General features: G+C 43.4%; 1 protein-coding gene across 1 annotated transcript; it reads left to right on the forward strand.

Moving 5' to 3' along the window:
• cbx2 (chromobox homolog 2 (Drosophila Pc class)) lies at positions 1-10,013 on the forward strand (the record flags this gene model as incomplete). The annotated part of the gene is made up of 6 exons (XM_083897132.1): positions 1-72; positions 187-230; positions 3,547-3,612; positions 4,968-5,037; positions 5,127-6,500; positions 9,584-10,013. The coding sequence occupies 5 exons, from the start codon at positions 1-3 to the stop codon at positions 6,456-6,458; spliced, it is 1,584 nt and encodes a 527-aa protein (XP_083753258.1). The 3' UTR covers positions 6,459-6,500; positions 9,584-10,013.
• Positions 10,014-17,823: the final 7,810 nt, after the last annotated feature.

Raw genomic sequence — 17,823 nt, forward strand, 5'->3', positions numbered from 1 at the left:
ATGGAGGAGCTGAGCGCGGTGGGCGAACAGGTTTTTGATGCGGAATGCATCTTAAACAAACGACTGCGGAAGGTCAGACTTTCAATTTAAAACTTTTATTCGATTCCACTGTTTTTTTCTCTCCCTTCTTCCTCTGCGGCTCGAACCCTCACCTTCCTCTCCCGCCTCGTGTCGCTTCTCTTTCAGGGAAAGTTGGAGTTTCTGGTGAAGTGGAGGGGATGGTCGTCCAAGTAAGTGCCGAGAAACAATGAAAACAACAACAACAGCGTGTCGCTTGTTGCTTTTTTCCAAACTCTCGCCTCCTTCGTCCCTTTTTCCTCACGTTCAAATCTCAAATATCGATGTGATTTTCTTTTATTTTTCCATCCGCGTTCACTTTTGCGTCCAAAATAACCCAGAAATGTCGATTTCTTTTGTTCAAATTTGGGGGGTTTTTTTGGCGAAAAGGTGCAGAACGAAAACACTTTTTTTTTGGGATCATCTTCTCTGGGTTCTAATGCGACTTTAACTCGTTTTTATTGCTCAAATGTGTCTGAGAGTAATGCCGAACATTTGTGGGCGACTTTGATGTGTGATTTATCGTCACCTAATCACACATTGTGTGTGTTACACGCAGCAAAATCCAAGTTGTGTTTAAAAAACACACGCGTTGTGAACGAGGTTCTGTGTTCACAACACGTCAAAGTGCCAAAACGGAAAAAAAGAAAATAGGTTATTTAACGACATATGAAATGTATCTCGCTTTTATGAGTAAAACCAGTGATGCCGAATACATTTAGAGGTGTTTGTTGTTTAAGTAATAACTACTTAATGTCGTATTTTATTGGTTACACGTGTGAAATTTGAAGTTATATTTAAAAATACACGATTTGTAAAATGAGATTCTGTGTTCGCGACACTTAAAGTGTTTGTAAATTGGCAGAAAAGGGAAAAAGTTTATAGCTTTCACTTTTTTTCTTTATTGAATGATGCCGAATACATTGAGAGGTGTTTGTCGTTTAATTAATAACTACTTTATGTCGTATTTTGTTTGTTACACGTGTGAAATTTGAAGTTGTATTTTAAAATACACGATTTGTGAATGAGTTTCTGTGTTCGCGACACTTCAAGTGTTTGTAAATTGGCAAAAAGGGGAAAAAGTTTGTAGCTTTCACTATTTTTCTTTATTGAACGATGCCGAATGCTTTTAGTGGTTTTTATTGTTTAAGTCACAGCTACTTAATGTCATATTGTATTTGTTACACATGTGAAACTTATAGTTATATTTAAAAGTACACAATAAGTCAATGAGATTCTGTGTTCACACTGTGGCAGAAAGTTTATCACTGGGTTTTTATAGCTCTTGAATGATGCCGAATGCTTTTAGTGGTTTTTGTTGTTTAAGTAATAGCTAATTAATGTCCTATTGTATTTGTTACACAGGTTAAAATTCAAGTTTTATTTAAAAAGTGCACAATTAGTCGATGAGCTTCTGTGTTCACAACACGTAACTATTTTTTTCCTTAATGTCTCCGATTCAGACTCTAAAAAAACACATGTTGGGGGTTTTGACGTTGAAGTAATAACTACTTAATATAATATTGCGTTTATTACATTCGGGAAATTTCAAGTTACTTTTTAAAATTGATTTTTTTTGTTTTGTTTTAAATGAACATCTGTCGCCACTCCTCCCTGGCTTGATTTCTTGTCAGTTGCCCTCTTATGTTCACTCTACATTGTTGTTGTAATCCAGCATCAATGCACAGGGTTGGCAGCCAGCTCCATGGCTTTCTGTTAGAACCACATCCTTTGTGTGTGTGTGTGTGTGTGGGGAAAGGGTGGGGGTTGATTATTTCACTGCTGATCAGAAGAGGCTATTATTCACTTGCCAGTGACGAAGAGAAAGGTCATTACACATGCATGTGTGAGACGTTGACCGTGTGGCGATTTGCGGCCGCGCAACAAGTTGTTGTAGTTTTATTTTGCGACGCGACAAAGCGCCGCAAAACGTCGCAGGAACTTCCATAACCTGCACGTGTGAACGCACCAGTATCTGCAGAAGTTTCACAGACGTTAGCGACCGCGCAGCTACTAAATTAATCGTCGTTATGTCACTTTCAGCTTCTTAAATGTGAACATTCTCGGGGTTTCTTTGCTCCGTATGACAAAGAAACCGTAAAATGCTAGTTTGTTTTGTTTTTTTGGGTAAAAGTTTTCAGGTTTGGGAAACGATTAACAGCATTTTTCAATCGATTCATTGGTAAAATAATAGTTAGGTAGACTTGGCGTGCTTGTTTTTCTATTATTTCATGCATGTGCAGGGTAAACAACTGTTAATAAACCCACGTTTTATGTCACAGAACCAACTATCATTTCATATCCTTTCAAAATAAGAGATCTAATAGCATAGGGGATTAAGTAAAACCATGTCACAGGAGACTCTTTTGCTCTTTAAAGTTGGAAAACATGCAGAAAACGGCATTTGTTGTCATTACAAAGACGTTACAGTCCCACAAACAGGTAACGTCTGTGTATTAAAACGTGATCAGAGTCTAACCCTGACCGGATAAACGCTGCTCCTACACTTTGCTGCGTCACGTGTCGCTAAACTGTGTTTTAGTTCTGTGTGTGTGAGTGTGTGTGTGTGTGAGTTCCTTGTTTACGTTACAGCAGTCTGAAATTATCTCTGAATGGCGTGTTATTATCCTCGCTATAACAGAAACCAGTTTGCTAAACGTGTCACGATGTGGGGGCGTGCAGTCGGGAGCGCAGACGAGATGACAACTCTCTTTGGAATTGCTTTCAGGATACGGGATTATATACGAAAAAAATTACTTTTTACAAGAAGACAAAAACAACTAGCACCGCGAGCGGTGAATGAACGGGTTCGAACCCTTCCATCCTGAAGTTATAAGAGCTTCGTTGTCTGCTGCGAAGAATCTGAATTTTCGCCAACTTTGTCGCCCCGTATCTTGTGCGCCGTGCGATATTTTAAAAAACGTCCCACTTTATTCTTTTCCTCAACTGGTCCACTGCGACCTCACCAAGTTTGAAGGTGATCGCTCAAAAACTGTAGGACTAGGACTAGATTTTGTAGCATTGGTGCAAATTCCACCAATAGCGGCAATTAGCGAAACGTTCAATCCAAGATGGCGGCTTCCCTGTTCGTTTTAGAGCTATGGTCTATATTAGATTTTTTGACCGTCCTGACCTAATGAACGCGTGTAGCAAGTTTCGTGCATGTACGTTAAAACTGATGTTTGCCGAGCAGTTATTTGCCCCTCCCACTTCCACACGCAATGTGTGAGTTTTGGGGCACGGGAAAGGCCTCAAAAACGCGATTTATTACATGGAATAATAAAGAATTCCTTCAGTTTCAATAGGGTTCTTGCACAGTCGTGCAAGTGGCCGCGATAACAAAGAACCGTTTGTTCTTTCTTGTGTTTATTTGTCAAAGTGTGTCCTAAATAAACCGTGCGGTCTCAGCTGAGGCTGGAGGACACTTTTAAACTTACAGGTCCACCTTTTTTAAAGTTGTTGAAATCTCTTCATGTTGATTCGTTCCAGACACAACAGCTGGGAGCCCCAGGAAAACATCCTCGACCCGAGACTGTTGGCTGCGTTCAACAAGAAGTGAGTGTTTCCGAGACGCGACGAGACGTGTACGTTATTGTACACAAATGAGTATTCAGTGGTAACATCTACAGAATCCGAGCAAGAAATATTTTTATGCTCCCATAGAACAGAAGTACCAACTAACGCTGTTTTTTAGTGTGTATCTGCGTCATTACCTTGTTTATGAAGCCCTGAAGGTTCTAAACAAACAGTTCAGCCACTGCTGAGAACGCTGTGTTTTATTGTAATCTCGGGCTCAGCAAAAAACCTGTTCCGGTTACGTCCGGGCACTAGTCCGGGCACATGCAGTTGCGTACATTGAACCGCGGAAGTAGAAGAATCTGTTGTGGAGGTGTTTCACGAGTGTCAAAAGGTCGTCAAAGGGACTGCGGCGGGGAGTCGTGAAGAAGCTATTTTTAAACACTGTTAAAACAATGTTTTGATAATGAGTAGCAGTGCATCCACCGTTCCAGAGGGGGGAGCTGTGCTTCTGAGAGCTGGTGTGCTGATTATGTCACTTCCAGGTATTGGCCAATCACAACACAGTTCTGTCTTCTGGGTGTGAGATTTCAGTCTGAAACTCCCCGGCTGACGAGAGCTTCAGTCAGGAGAGATTTCTATCAGCTCGTTTACAGCAAATAGGAGGTTTTTGAGCATAAAAACAAGTTAATGTATGTAAGTAGACCTCCATAACTAACATATATGTGCAACGGGACCACTCTGAGCTTTAAATCACAGCCAGCGAGCGTCTGCGTCGCCTTTTGTCTGAAATTCAGGACATTTTCCTGCTATTGTAAAAACAGAGCAGCAACTAACTTTTATTTTTGTCACCGATTAATCCGTCGATTCTTTTCACGATTAATCAATTTATCGTTCGGTCCATAAAATGTCAGTGTTTGTCAAACCCGGAAATGACGATGTTCTCGAATGTCTTCGTGTTTGTCCACAAAAACAAAATGACTCGGTTTTAATGATTTCTTTGTTCATGCGGAGCTAAAGAGCTAAAGCTAAAAAGAAGCTAAAACAATCAGAAATCTTGTTTTAATCACGAAAAAACGCTTCAAATAGATCATCAAAATAGTTGACGATTCATTTACGTAGTATTCGGTTAATAAACAATTCATTGTTGACCAGGAATCGATTCTACGACGTTCTCTGTATACGAACGGCAAAAAATCCTATCTCGGTGAATCAATGTCTGGAAAATATCTTTAGATCTGGGTTGATTTTTATACCTGAAGTTGATTTTTTGGTATAAAACGAGTTTGAATTTGGAAAATACCTCATTATTACACAGTAGATATATTAACTCACACATCAGGTGTTAAAGAATAGCCTAAAACTAACCTAAGATTTTTGTGTTGTTTTTACAGAGAGCAAGAAAAGGAGCTCCTGTTGCGTAATAAAGGGAAAAGGCCACGAGGAAGACCACGGAAAATCATCGTAAGTACAAGTTTTTTGCGACGAGCTTTAAAAACAACGACGACGCTCGCTCCAGTTTCTAATGTTTTGTTTTTTTTGGTTGTTTCTAGGAAAACGTTCCAGAGACGCAGAAATCGAGCAGCTCTTCGTCCGGCTCGTCGTCGTCGTCCTCCGACTCCTCGTCCTCGTGCTCCTCTTCGTCCTCGTCGGAGGACGGCGACGAGGACGACGAGGACGAAGACGCCAAACGGCAGGCGAGCGCGGCGACCCTCAGGACCCGGGACCACCACCACCCGGTCCCGCAGAAGAAGGCGCAGATCGTCGTGGCCAAACCCGAGCCGCCAAAGAAACGGAGCAGGAAACCGCCGAGCCCCGAAGTCAAGGAATTCCAACAGAACAACAAGGGCCTTCGCAAAGTCCTCGCCGCGTCCAAGGACGACGCCGATCTGCCCGGAGCGATTAAGAAGCCCGTTCATCCGGCGAGCTTCACCTTCATGGGCTTCCACCGAGGCTCGCCGAGAGACGCGGCGGGACAGACCCGGGGGTCGGTGGCCCACGCCGGGCCCGTTAAAAACTCCGTGAGCCCTTTGGGACCTGGCAGGTCGGTCCAGCCTTCCTCACACTCCCTGAGCAGGAGTGTCGCCGAAGGCAAACTGTCCGTCTCCGGGACAAGTCTGGATTTAAACGCAGCTGCCGGGAAATCAAAAGGGGTGGCGGCGCTGAATTTGAATACATCCAAACACCCCATTCAAGGAACCACTCAGCATACTCTGAGCTCCCCCAACGGACAAAAGAAGCCCCAGGGCCCTGCGTCGGCACTGCAGCGGATACCCAACGCCAAAGCAGTGGCTTCAATTCCATCCAAGAACTCCTCCTCCTCCTCCTCCTCCAATCAAGGCTCTGGCCCTCAGCCGCTCAACCTCCAGAACAAGCCGGCGCAAAGCAAAGACTCTGCGGGAAACGGCGCCGCGCCAGCGTCGGGCCCGAGGAACGCGGCGGCCAACCCCGCGAGGAAGAGCGCCGTCGCCCAGAGCCAGGATTACAGTCACCCAAAGAGTCCGGCGACTCCCGGAAGAACGCAGGCCAGGAAGAGCCAGCCCGCGGCGGACAAGGTCAAGGAGGCGACGGAGATCCAGTCCTCGAGAGTCCAAGGGAGGCTGGAGAAGAGCGCCGCGCACAAGGCCTCGGCGGACGCCCCCCAGAGCCAACCGGCGTACAAGGACGGCAAGAAGGCCAAAATGAACGACATGAGCACCGGCGAGGAGGAGAGCAGCTCGGAGTCGGACCGCGACTCGACCTCGGGGAACCAGAACCAGGACTGGAAGCCCACGCGGAGTCTGATCGAGCACGTGTTCGTCACGGACGTCACGGCGAACCTGGTGACCGTCACGGTGAAGGAGTCGCCGACCAGCGTGGGCTTCTTCAGCCTCCGCAACTACTGAGCAAAGGACCCGAGACCCGAGGGGAGCTTTGAAGGAACCGAGGTCGACGCGTTCCCTGATATTTTCTTAGAAAGAAGACGTTAATTTTAGATTTAAAAAAAAAGGGATGGACGTCAGTTTTTGATTGTTATTTATTTTCTATTATTTTCCTTTATCCGAAATGGCATCGTTACCCTTTTTTCATCAATTCTCAGATTATCTTCTCTGTCACCGAGTGGATAAATAAACAAACTTCAAATGAAAGTCGACCGGCGTGAGCAGGAGGGTCCTAGCTTCTACTTTTTACGGCAGAATCGTAGAATCCAAGAATCCAACCAGTAGTTCAATGTTAACCACTTTTAATTCATAGTATATAGAAGTGTTGTTTTACAGTTTTTGTGAATTAGCTACCTCTGTTTTTGTTTGTTTGTTTGTTGTTTTTTTGCTGCAAATGTGTATTCATTTCTTCAGGGAGAGGAAAAGCATTCCCTCCACGGTAAAGCTCATCGTGTCTATGTACGTGTTTTTTTTTATTATTATTATTTAGTGCTGGGCACGTTAGCGCGCTAATGGCGGTTAACGGTGCCGACGTCTGACCGGTAAAAGACGTGCGTGACGTCGTGTTTACTGGGAGTCCGGGCACCGCTTAGCAGTTTGCTGCGTTAGCTCCTTTAGCGCCGGTTAGCGTTAGCCCGCAGTCGAACGGGAGCGGTCTGTTTATTAAAGTAATAGTTTTCTTTTCGTACCCGGGAACCAGTTTGAGTAGCTTTGTTTGGCACGTGGCATTTTCTACATACGTGGTTTTTGTTGAATTTTCTCACCCCGCGGGTCATTTTCGTACCACAAAGCAGCACTAGCAGCTAAAAAAAAAAACTTCTTTCAGGACGTCGTTGACGTTTGACCGGTAAAAGACCTGCGTGACGTCGTGTTTACTGGGAGTCCGGGCACCGTTTACCAGTTTGCTGCGTTAGCTCCTTTAGCGCCGGTTAGCGTTAGCCTGCAGTGGAACTGGAGCGGTCTGTCTATTAAAAGTAATGAGCAGCGCTACATATGACCAGCGTACCCGTGTGCTGCGTATGTGTGCCTCTGTTTTTAAAGTTTAGCGTTACTTTAGCTTCGCTTTAGCTTTTTCCAGTCAGTCGTAATGGACGCCCGCGCGGCTAACTGCCGTTAACGTGCCCAGCACTATTATTATTAGTTCCAGGGAACCAGTTTGAGTAGCTTTGTTTGGCACGTGGCATTTTCTACGAACGTGGTTTCTGTTGAATTTTCACGCCGCGCGGCTCATTTTCGTAACAGAAAGCAGCGTTAGCAGCAACAAAAAAAAAACTCCTTTCAAGACGGCGTCGACGTCTGACCGGTAAAAGACCAGCGTGACGTCATGTGTTCTGGGAGTCCTGGCACCGCTTACCAGTTAGCTGCGTTAGCTCCTTTAGCGCCGGTTAGCGTTAGCCTGCAGTCGAACTGGAGCGGTCTGTTTATTAAACGTAATGAGCAGCGTTACAAATAAGCAGCGTACCGGTGTGCTGCGTATGTGTGCCTCTGTTTTTAAAGTTTAGCGTTACTTTAGCTTTTTCCAGTCAGTCGTAATGGACGTCCGCGCGGCTAACTGCCGTTAACGTGCCCAGCACTATTATTATTAGTTCCCGGGAACCAGTTTGAGTAGCTTTGTTTGGCACGTGGCATTTTCTACGTACGTGGTTTCTGTTGAATTTTCACGCCGCGCGGCTCATTTTCGTAACCAGAAAGCAGCGTTAGCAGCAAAAAATAAACTAGTTTCAGGACGGCGTCGACGTCTGACCGGTAAAAGACCTGGGTGACGTCATGTTTACTCGGAGTCCGGGTACCGCTTACCAGCTTGCTACGTTAGCTACTTTAGCGCCGGTTAGCGTTAGCCTGCAGTCGAACTGGAGCGGTCTGTTTATTAAACGTAATGAGCAGCGCTACAAATGACCAGCGTACCCGTGTGCTGCGTATGTGTGCCTCTGTTTTTAAAGTTTAGCGTTACTTTAGCTTCGCTTTAGCTTTTTCCAGTCAGTCGTAATGGACGCCCGCGCGGCTAAATGCCGTTAACGTGCCCAGCACTATTATTATTAGTTCCAGGGAGCCTGTTTGAGTAGCTTTGTTTGGCACGTGGCATTTTCTACGTACGTGGTTTCTGTTGAATTTTCACGCCGCGCGGCTCATTTTCGTAACCAGAAAGCAGCGTTAGCAGCAAAAAAAAAAAAAAAACCCTTTCAGGATGGCATTGACGTCTGACCGGTAAAAGACCAGCGTGACGTCATGTTTTCTGGGAGTCCTGGCACCGCTTACCAGTTATCTGCGTTAGCTCCTTTAGCGCCGGTTAGCGTTAGCCTGCAGTCAAACTGGAGCGGTCTGTTTATTAAACGTAATGAGCAGCGTTACAAATAAGCAGCGTACCGGTGTGCTGCGTATGTGTGCCTCTGTTTTTAAAGTTTAGCGTTACTTTAGCTTTTTCCAGTCAGTCGTAATGGACGCCCGCGCCGCTAACTGCCGCTAACATGCCCAGCACTATTATTATTATTATTATTTTTGTACCCGGAATCCAGTTTGAGTAGCATTGTTCGGCACGCTGCATTTTCTACGTACGTGGTTTTTGCCGCGCGACTCATTTTCGTACCAGAAAGCAGCGTTAGCATTTCATTTCAGGACCTTTTAACGTCCCCGCTACGTAGTTTCTCTCGACAGCGCTGCCTCTTTATGCGTTTTTTTTGTCGTCCGGATGAGCCGGGGTCTGTCGGGGGAGCGGGATACAGTATCTCTGGCGCTCAGATAAGACTTGGTGGTTTTCTGTTGCCTCTGCTTTGTGGCGTTCGCCTGGCAGCTTCGATTTTCTCGGGCTTGTAATTAATACGGACGACAACAAAAAAAAAAAAACAGAGAATAAGAGCTCGGGGGGTGGACGCGGCTGGATGCTCGCGGACAGTGTACCTGTCCGAGCGCCGTCTTTTGACATTTGCCAAAAGTCGGGGGAAGCGGACAAAAGCCTGACCGTAAACCCTTTCAGCATCGTTTATCCCGGACCACGAAAAACACTCTCTCAGTTTCTAAAAAAAAAAGAAAATACGAGGCTTGATTTGTCTTTTTGTTTTTGTCTGAGTGTTTTTGTTTTTCCCTCCTCGCAGCTGCAGACGCCTGCACGGTTTTCAGGAGCTGCAGGAGCTGCAGGAGCTGCAGGAGCTGCAGGGCCCAGCCTCCGACAGAGAAAAGACAGAAGGTCCTTATCTGATGCAACGGAAAAAAGAAAAAAAAACCACAACAATGTGCAGCTACTTTCTGCTCCCTCCACAGGAGTCTGGCAACAAAGCACTTCGACTGAACCCTTGTGTCGTCCGACGCTGCTCTGCAGACTGTGCCTTCCTCTTGCCCTCGCAGACTCTAAAGAGGCCGTTACCCCCAAAGACAGCTAGAGTTTCAGGCCGGTCAATAACGGAGAATCCCTGGAGCGTGGGGGTTGTTTTTCCTCCGCTTCCATTGTTGCTGGAGGATGGATCACAAACGCGCGAGGAACGGGCGGATTTTTCAACATGCAGAAGTGCGTTTTCGTCACGACACGCAGAATAACACACACGGTTTCATATTCCATGTGTTAGATGATCATGGTTGCAGCGTGATACAGTAGATGGATACTGTAATGGATAGATCGAGGGGGGGGGGGGGGGGGGGGGGGGGTAACGCGTCCGCTTTTGTTCATTAAAAAAATTAAATGTAATAATCGTATTTTTTCAGTTATGGCGTTTATTTTTCTAGATGTACTAACCATTTCAAAAGGAATGTTGTTCTCTATTTATTTCAAAATAAGAGCCTTTCAGGGTCGAGCCAGGCAGGTGTCGTCAACCCTTGTATTGTGCCGCTTGTCAAACTGGACTAATAAATGGTACAACCTGAAGTCTAAGTCTGGGTTTCTATAAAGTAGAGCTGCAACTAACGATTATTTTGGCAATCGATTTATCGGTCGATTATTTTCTCGATGAATCGTTTTGTTCAGAAAATGTCAGAAAATGTCAAAAAACGTTGATCAAGGTTAGTCAAACCTGGAAATGATGATGTTCTCCAATGTCTTTGATTTGTCCACAAACCAAAATGATTCAGTTTTAATGATTTCGTTATGTGGAGCAAAGAAACGAAGAAAATATTCACATTTAAGAAGCTAAAACAATCAGAAATCTTGTTTTAATCATGAAAAAAGCGTCAAACCGATTATCAATTATCAAAAAAGTTGATTTAGTTAATCTTAATTTAGTGATAAATGAATAGTAATCAAAAGTATAAGGCCAAAAATAAGCTGATTATAGCTGAGGGATCGGATTTTGTCATCTGTGACTTGAAGACGCCACATTTTCTTCCTCCGATTTGTATTTTCCCTATTTTCTGACATTAACAGGCAGATTTTGGACAGAGTTAAAGTTTATGAAATATTGTGATAATGATGATATCAAATAAAATTTTATTTAAAAAATAACATGAATTGTGTACAAAAAACATGGCTAACTTGACTTTAAACAAAGTCTGACTGTATTTTACTCATGTAAACATCCTTTAAACTCCAAATGTGTCAAATTAAAAGGTAACAACTGTATTTTAAGCACGTAATACACAACGTGAATAACTAGAATTTGCAAATGATTGCATTTATTTTGGTATACGTTTGATTTTAGAGTATATTACACTGTTATTAACTGTGTGATACATCACGAGATATAATCCCAGGATATTGTTTACGAGATGTATCGTTCAAAGATGAAGAAAAAGAGCTTATTTTAACACATTTTTGGATGAAATAATTGACAAATGACATTTTTTTCTAACAGTCCAGCCTGCTGTAGCTGTAAGGCACCAAAACATTTTAATTTTTATACACATCATCGACTTTTAGGCCAATTACCCAATTATACTATATAACAATCTATTAAGACTTTGTTTTTATTTATACAACAATACACTACACACTAAAGCTTCAATAAATGTTGCCAAATTATACAAACTGTACCTTTATGCACACTCAGTGTTTCACTACAGCAGCTGTAGTCATGTTGCTTTCATTTTGGGTGCACTATACGTAGACACCGCTAGATGGAGCTATTGTACTTGGCAGTAGTGACACGGACACTGGAGCTGCTCCAAAATGACACCATAAGAAAACTGACAAAAAGTCGACCACAGAGTCACTTCCTTTAAAGAAAATAAAAGCCCTCTCACACACAGCTCTGTGCTGTGTTTCTGTCAATGATGAGTAAAAGATCTGAAAAAATCTGTAAATAAATAATGAAAACAAATTTAATCCAACTCTGTAACAGAATGTGGATTAAACAAACCCAGCAGCATCACAATGGTTTTAAGGGTATTCTTCATTTGAGCAAATGTGAAAACAGCCCTTTAGTATTATATGGAAGAGTATTAGTGCCACATGTATTAAAAAATGAAAGCGAAAAACAGAATTAATTCTGAGATTACTTTAACTAATCTCATATTCTGATTTTTCTCAGAATTCTGACTTTAATATCATAATTCTGATTTTTTTTCTTTAATCTCAGAATTCTGACTTTAATCTGTGATTCTAATCTCAGAATTAAATTTTTTTTTTTGAATCTCTCCGACTTCTTACAATACCGATTCTCTTTTTCTCAGAATTCTGACTTTTTTTTATTAATATCAGAATTCTGACTTCAATCTCTCTGACTTTAATCTCAGAAATCATGCGTTTTCTTTGGCCCAAATTGGTGTTGATTGAATGTTTGAAACAAGACAACAAAGATGCCGATGGTGTGACACAGTCTTCATGTCGAGAAAAGAGAGTGAACGTGAGAGGAGTGAACGAGAGAGGGGTGAACGTGAGAGGAGTGAACGCGTGAACGTGAGGAGTGAACGCGAGAACGTGAGGAGTGAAAGTGAGAGGAGTGAACGCGCGAGGAGTGAACGCGCGAGGATGAACGTGTGAAGAGTGAACGCGAGAGGAGTGAACGAGAGAGGAGTGAACGTGTGAAGAGTGAACGTGTGAAGAGTGAACGCGAGAGGAGTGAACGTGAGAAGGAGTGAAAATGTGAGGAGTGAACATGAGAGGAGTGAACGAGCGAGGAGTGAACGCGAGAGGCGTGAACGCGAGAGGATTGAACATGTGAGGAGTGGACATGTGAGGAGTGAACGCGAGAGGAGTGAACGTGAGAAGGAGTGAACGTGTGAGGAGTGAACGCGTGAGGAGTGAACGTGAGAAGGAGTGAAAATGTGAGGAGTGAACGCGAGAGGAGTGAACGCGTGAGGAGTGAACGTGAGAAGGAGTGAAAATGTGAGGAGTGAACGCGAGAGGAGTGAACGCGTGAGGAGTGAATGTGAGAGAAGTGAATGCGTGAGGAGTGAACGCGAGAGGAGTGAACGTACGTGGAGTGAACGTGTGAGGAGCCTCATTTGAACACATTGTTATTGTTGTGTTGAACAGACTAAGTGAACGGTGGAAGCTAACACAGCTAACACAGACGCCCCCCCCCTCCCCTTCGCTGTATTTACACACACTCTTAAAAACACTGTCACTGACACAGTTATCATTAACACAAAGCACTCGATTCCATAATTTATAGAGATCCTCGTCCCAGTCGTGTGGAATTCTCCCAAAATAAATTCAAGTAAACACTTATGCGACAAAGAGGCACTCACAGTGGCCTGGTATGCATAAACAGTATGAACAGTGTGACAGTGTAATCCCCTACACACACACACACACACACACACACACACACACACACACACACACACACACACACACACACACACACACACACACACACACACACACACGTACCCAACAGCCCAGCACTGCACTGACTTCAGGCCGGGTTTGGACATGAGCCGAAAACCCCCCCGCGTCACCCCCGCCGGCACCGATGCACCAACCCACGACACCCCGCCCTCCCCACACCTGACTCCTGGCAAAATAAGCCAGACTCCAATCCATCTTCCATCGCAATAACACACACACACACACACATGCACACACACTAAAACTATGTTGTTATGAGCTGCGTTCAGCGAGTTCATCTCTGGGGACGTGATCGCTTTGTTTTTATTGTTTTAGCAACACAGGACGCCATAAATCCATCAGGTCTTTGCTCAACTCGGGTTTAAGAAGCTACGACGTTTTGTGGTGAAAGTGGACAATTCGTACAAAAGGATGCAAGGACGAAAAAAATGATTCTACCAACGTACCTTCAAAGGAAAACAATAATAACCTTTAATCAGGTAATACAAAAGATTATACATAAATATGCTGGTGTTGTTAATCCCTTATCAAATTCCGAAATTTGGAGGTTCACGATCTTCAGAATTGTTCAAAGTTTGTGCGATACGAGTCCTCCGTTTGTTGCAGTCTGCTGCCTCGCCACTAGATGCCGCTAACTGCTAAACAGTGGACCTTTAAAAGTGCAACTTTTGTGTTGCGATGCTAAGATATCTGCTCATTGTCGTAAAAGACGCGGTAGCAGCAAGACGCCAACGTGTTTCGAATTTACCATATTTATGAGTTGGTTAGCATGTTTTTTTGTTAGCATAATAGGCTAAAACGGCTCTATACAGAGCAGCATAATCTCACAGATTAACTAATGAAGATATGTGAAGGTGAAAAGGACGTTATTTCTTTTCTTCCAGTGAGTTAGCATGTTTTTTGTTAGCATAATGGGCTAAAAACGACAACACAGAGTGGCCTAACTTGACTGCAGAGTCAAAACCAATGAGTTATAGCATTGCTAGCATTAGCATATTCAGCTGAAACGCCTCTAAGTAGGGCAACCTAGCTTAACTGTGTATTAAAAGAAAAGTTTGGCGGTTCACAAGGTTCAGGATTATCGAGATGTTGTCGTCAACAATTGCATTTCACAACGTTTTTTGCTACACGAGTCTTCTGTTTGTTGCAGTCTGATGCCTCACCAATAGATGTCACTAACTCCTTAACAGTGGACTTGAACAAAACTGCTTAAAACTGCCGTGTTGCTAAGCTAAGTTTTGGTCGTTGTCGTGAAGACGCGGTAGTAGCAAGACGAAGAACGTGATTAGCATTTATGGAATCACGCAGACTTCTTTTGTCGCGTAAATTGTTTCCTCTTTGCACTTTAACATCAGTTTTAATATCGAATTTTAGAATTTGGTCCGTTTGGGCACTGGACGATTCTCCTGACTCTCCTGGTTCATCAGCGCCTGTAAACTCAGGACTCGATGCACCATATTGGACGTTTTTTTTGCCAACTTCACAGGTCATTTTTCATATTTCGCACGTCTCGTACGCTCACATTTCCTTTTCCTTACAGAGAATAATGCAGTTGCTTTATGCCGTACATGGAGTTATTGCGATCTTTCAGTGGGGGGGATCAGCGTCGACGCGGACGGTGTCATTTTTTTTTCTATCGCCGCCGCTGTTTTAACACCACAATGACAAGTTTAAGCCAAAAATCCAGTCAGTTTGAATGAGACAAGAGGCAACACGTCTGTGAAGCTCATGGAGCTTTTTTTTCATTTTTCCCTGCTCCTCTGCACTGGCCACGGTCCAGGCTGCGATTGATATTCTCTGTGTTTGTGTTTGTGTTTGGACTCCTCACTACCTTGAGGATTGTGACCGAAAAAAGGGGGCTGGGTATGGTCGGGTTCAAAAACGCCTGGGACGGCGGCGGCGGCGGCGGCGGCGGCTGCTGCTATTCCATTTCAAAGGGAATGTTTGGAAACCCGATCCCCGACCCTCCAGCGAGCATACCTTCTACACCCACGTCTCCCTCGCCCCTCATTCTAAATCACTCCACTGGAGCAGCAGTGTAAACAAACTTCAGTTTGCTCTCTGATATTGAGAGGTTAAGACGAGCGGCAATCCTCCGCTGTGACAACACGGCCTCAGACAGACGATGTCATCCGTCTTACCTCACTCTCCATCCATCACTGCGCCGGAGTCGACATGTCTGACAGTCCCACTCTCGCTTTCCCTCCGCTGGCACAGGCCTCCACATCTGTCACATTTTCCTCCACGCTCACTTTTATGACGCCGCCGCCGCCGCCGCGTCAACGGCCGCCGCCTCCTCCTCCTCCTCCATCCGCATTTTTTCGGAATTCACGGACACCTGAAGAGCAAAGCAGGCGCGGAGAAACCTATTGATTAGTCGCGGTATCTGATGTCGCCCCCTCCGCCGGCTCCATAAACACTTTTTTTTCTTTTTTCAAATAGCCACTCGGCTACCTGTGAAATCTGTCGGAGCCGTTTACGCGCGGCAGACGTCGACTAATAAACCGTTAAATAAATAAAAAAATACGTTAGCGGAAGTAAATGATTGATTAATTAGCCATTAAATTGATTTTAAGTACATTTAAAGTGATGCAGAAGACTTCTTTCTCAACCGAGTTAGCATGTTACTGTTAGCATTGAGCTAAAACGCCTCCACGTAGGGCAGCCTAGCTTAACTGCATATTAAAATACTTCAGCAGAAGTAAACGATTGATTAATTAGCCATTAAATTGATTCATTAATAAAGTTTGAAGTACAATTAAAGCGATGCAGAAGACTTCTTTCGCCACTGAATTAGCATGTTACCGTTAGCATATTTTGCTGAACGGCCTAACTTGACCACAAGCGAACCAATGAAGATATAAAGTGATACATTTTGTTTTTAAAAATGCAGAAAAGATTAAAGACTGAAAACCAGTGAGTTAGCATTGCTCGCATTATCATATTCAGCTAGCCATTAAATAGATTTTAAGTGCATTTAAAGTGATGCAGAAGACTCTCTCTCAACTGAGTTAGCATGTTACTGTTAGCATTGAGCTAAAACGCCTCCACGTAGGTCAACCTAGCTTAACTTTGTATTAAAATACTTCAGCAGAAGTAAATGATTGATTAATTAGCCATTAAATTGATTTTAAGTACATTTAAATTGATGCAGAAGACTTCTTTCTCCACTGAGTTAGCATGTTACCGTTAGCATATTGTGCTGAGCAGCCTAACTTGACCACAGATGAACCAATGATGATATAAAGTGACATATTTTGTTTTTAAAAATGCAGAAACGATTAAAGACTGAAAACCAGTGAGTTAGCATTGCTCGCATTAGCATATTCAGCTAAAATGTCTATACAGAGCGCCCTAAGCTAGCAGATTAACTAACGAAGATACAATTTGATATATTGTGTGTTAAAGTGATGCAGAAAAGGAAGTTTTATCTGCAATTTTCTTCCAGTGAATTAGCATCTTTGTTGTTAGCATATTGGGCTGAAAACGACTACACAGAGCGGCCTAGCTTGACCACAGATGAACAAATGAAGATATAAAGTGATATATTTTGTTTTTAAAGGTGATACAGAAAAGATTTAAAACTGAAAACCAGTGAGTTAGCATTGCATGCAGTAGCATAATCAGCTAAAACGGGTAGGGCAGCCTAGCTTAACGGCGTATTAAAATACTTAAATGATTGATTAATTGGTCATGAAATGGATTCATTGATAAGGTTTGAAGTACATTAAAAATGATGTAGAAGCATGTTTTGTGTTAGCATGTTGTGCTAAAAAAACAGAAAAGATTTATGTTTGTGAGGAAAAAAATAAATTGAGTCAATAAATAGTTGAATAAGAAGCTAAAAAGGGTCTAAAACAAGGCAGTATGAGGTCATTTTATACATTTGTACGATTATTGTTGCGTTTTAAAGAACATGACATTGATAATGTTGCATCACAGCCTTTCTTTGAATTTATGATAATTCAAAGATAACGTCGGTTCAAACAGTTCACTTTCTATCAGTGAAGGCCATCGGCCAAATTGTTATTTGAAACATCATCATCGTGGCCTTGAATTTCACAATCGGCGCATCATTATCGTGGATTTATTTGCTTTTTCGTTATTGTGCAACTGCAGCTTTTATGCAGAAATCCCCTCGGTCGTCTCTCCCAGTGAGAGTTTTTTCCTCTTTCTTTGAAAAACCACAGGAACCTCCTGTGTGCTGTGAATGTGAGGAAACGCAGTCAAAGTGTATCCAGCAGACACAAGGTGCCAGCAGGAAGTTTGCCCTCCTTTGTATAATCTGCTCCTCTGCTCAGCACCTCTTCAAAGACTCAGACTCACCTCCTAATCTGATTGAGCGGGAGAGAAAACAGACGATTCCTCGGCACAAAGCAGCGCAAATATTTGAAACCATTGTCGTCGTCATACACTTGTGGAAACGGGGGCTCAAACGCAGACGGTTAAAGCCAATCAGGGGCGATATAACATTAATTATCACAAAGAGGTCAAACAGACACTGAAAGTGGATTTTAAAGCAGGTTTCTAATCGGATTTTGTTGCGTTTTTGTCGCCCTTTAAACCAGTGAGTTAAAAAAATAAAGATAAAATAATGATCTAGTCGTTCAGGAA

Source organism: Microchirus variegatus, assembly GCF_963457635.1.
Source record: "Microchirus variegatus genome assembly, chromosome: 10".
NCBI lineage: Eukaryota > Metazoa > Chordata > Actinopteri > Pleuronectiformes > Soleidae > Microchirus > Microchirus variegatus.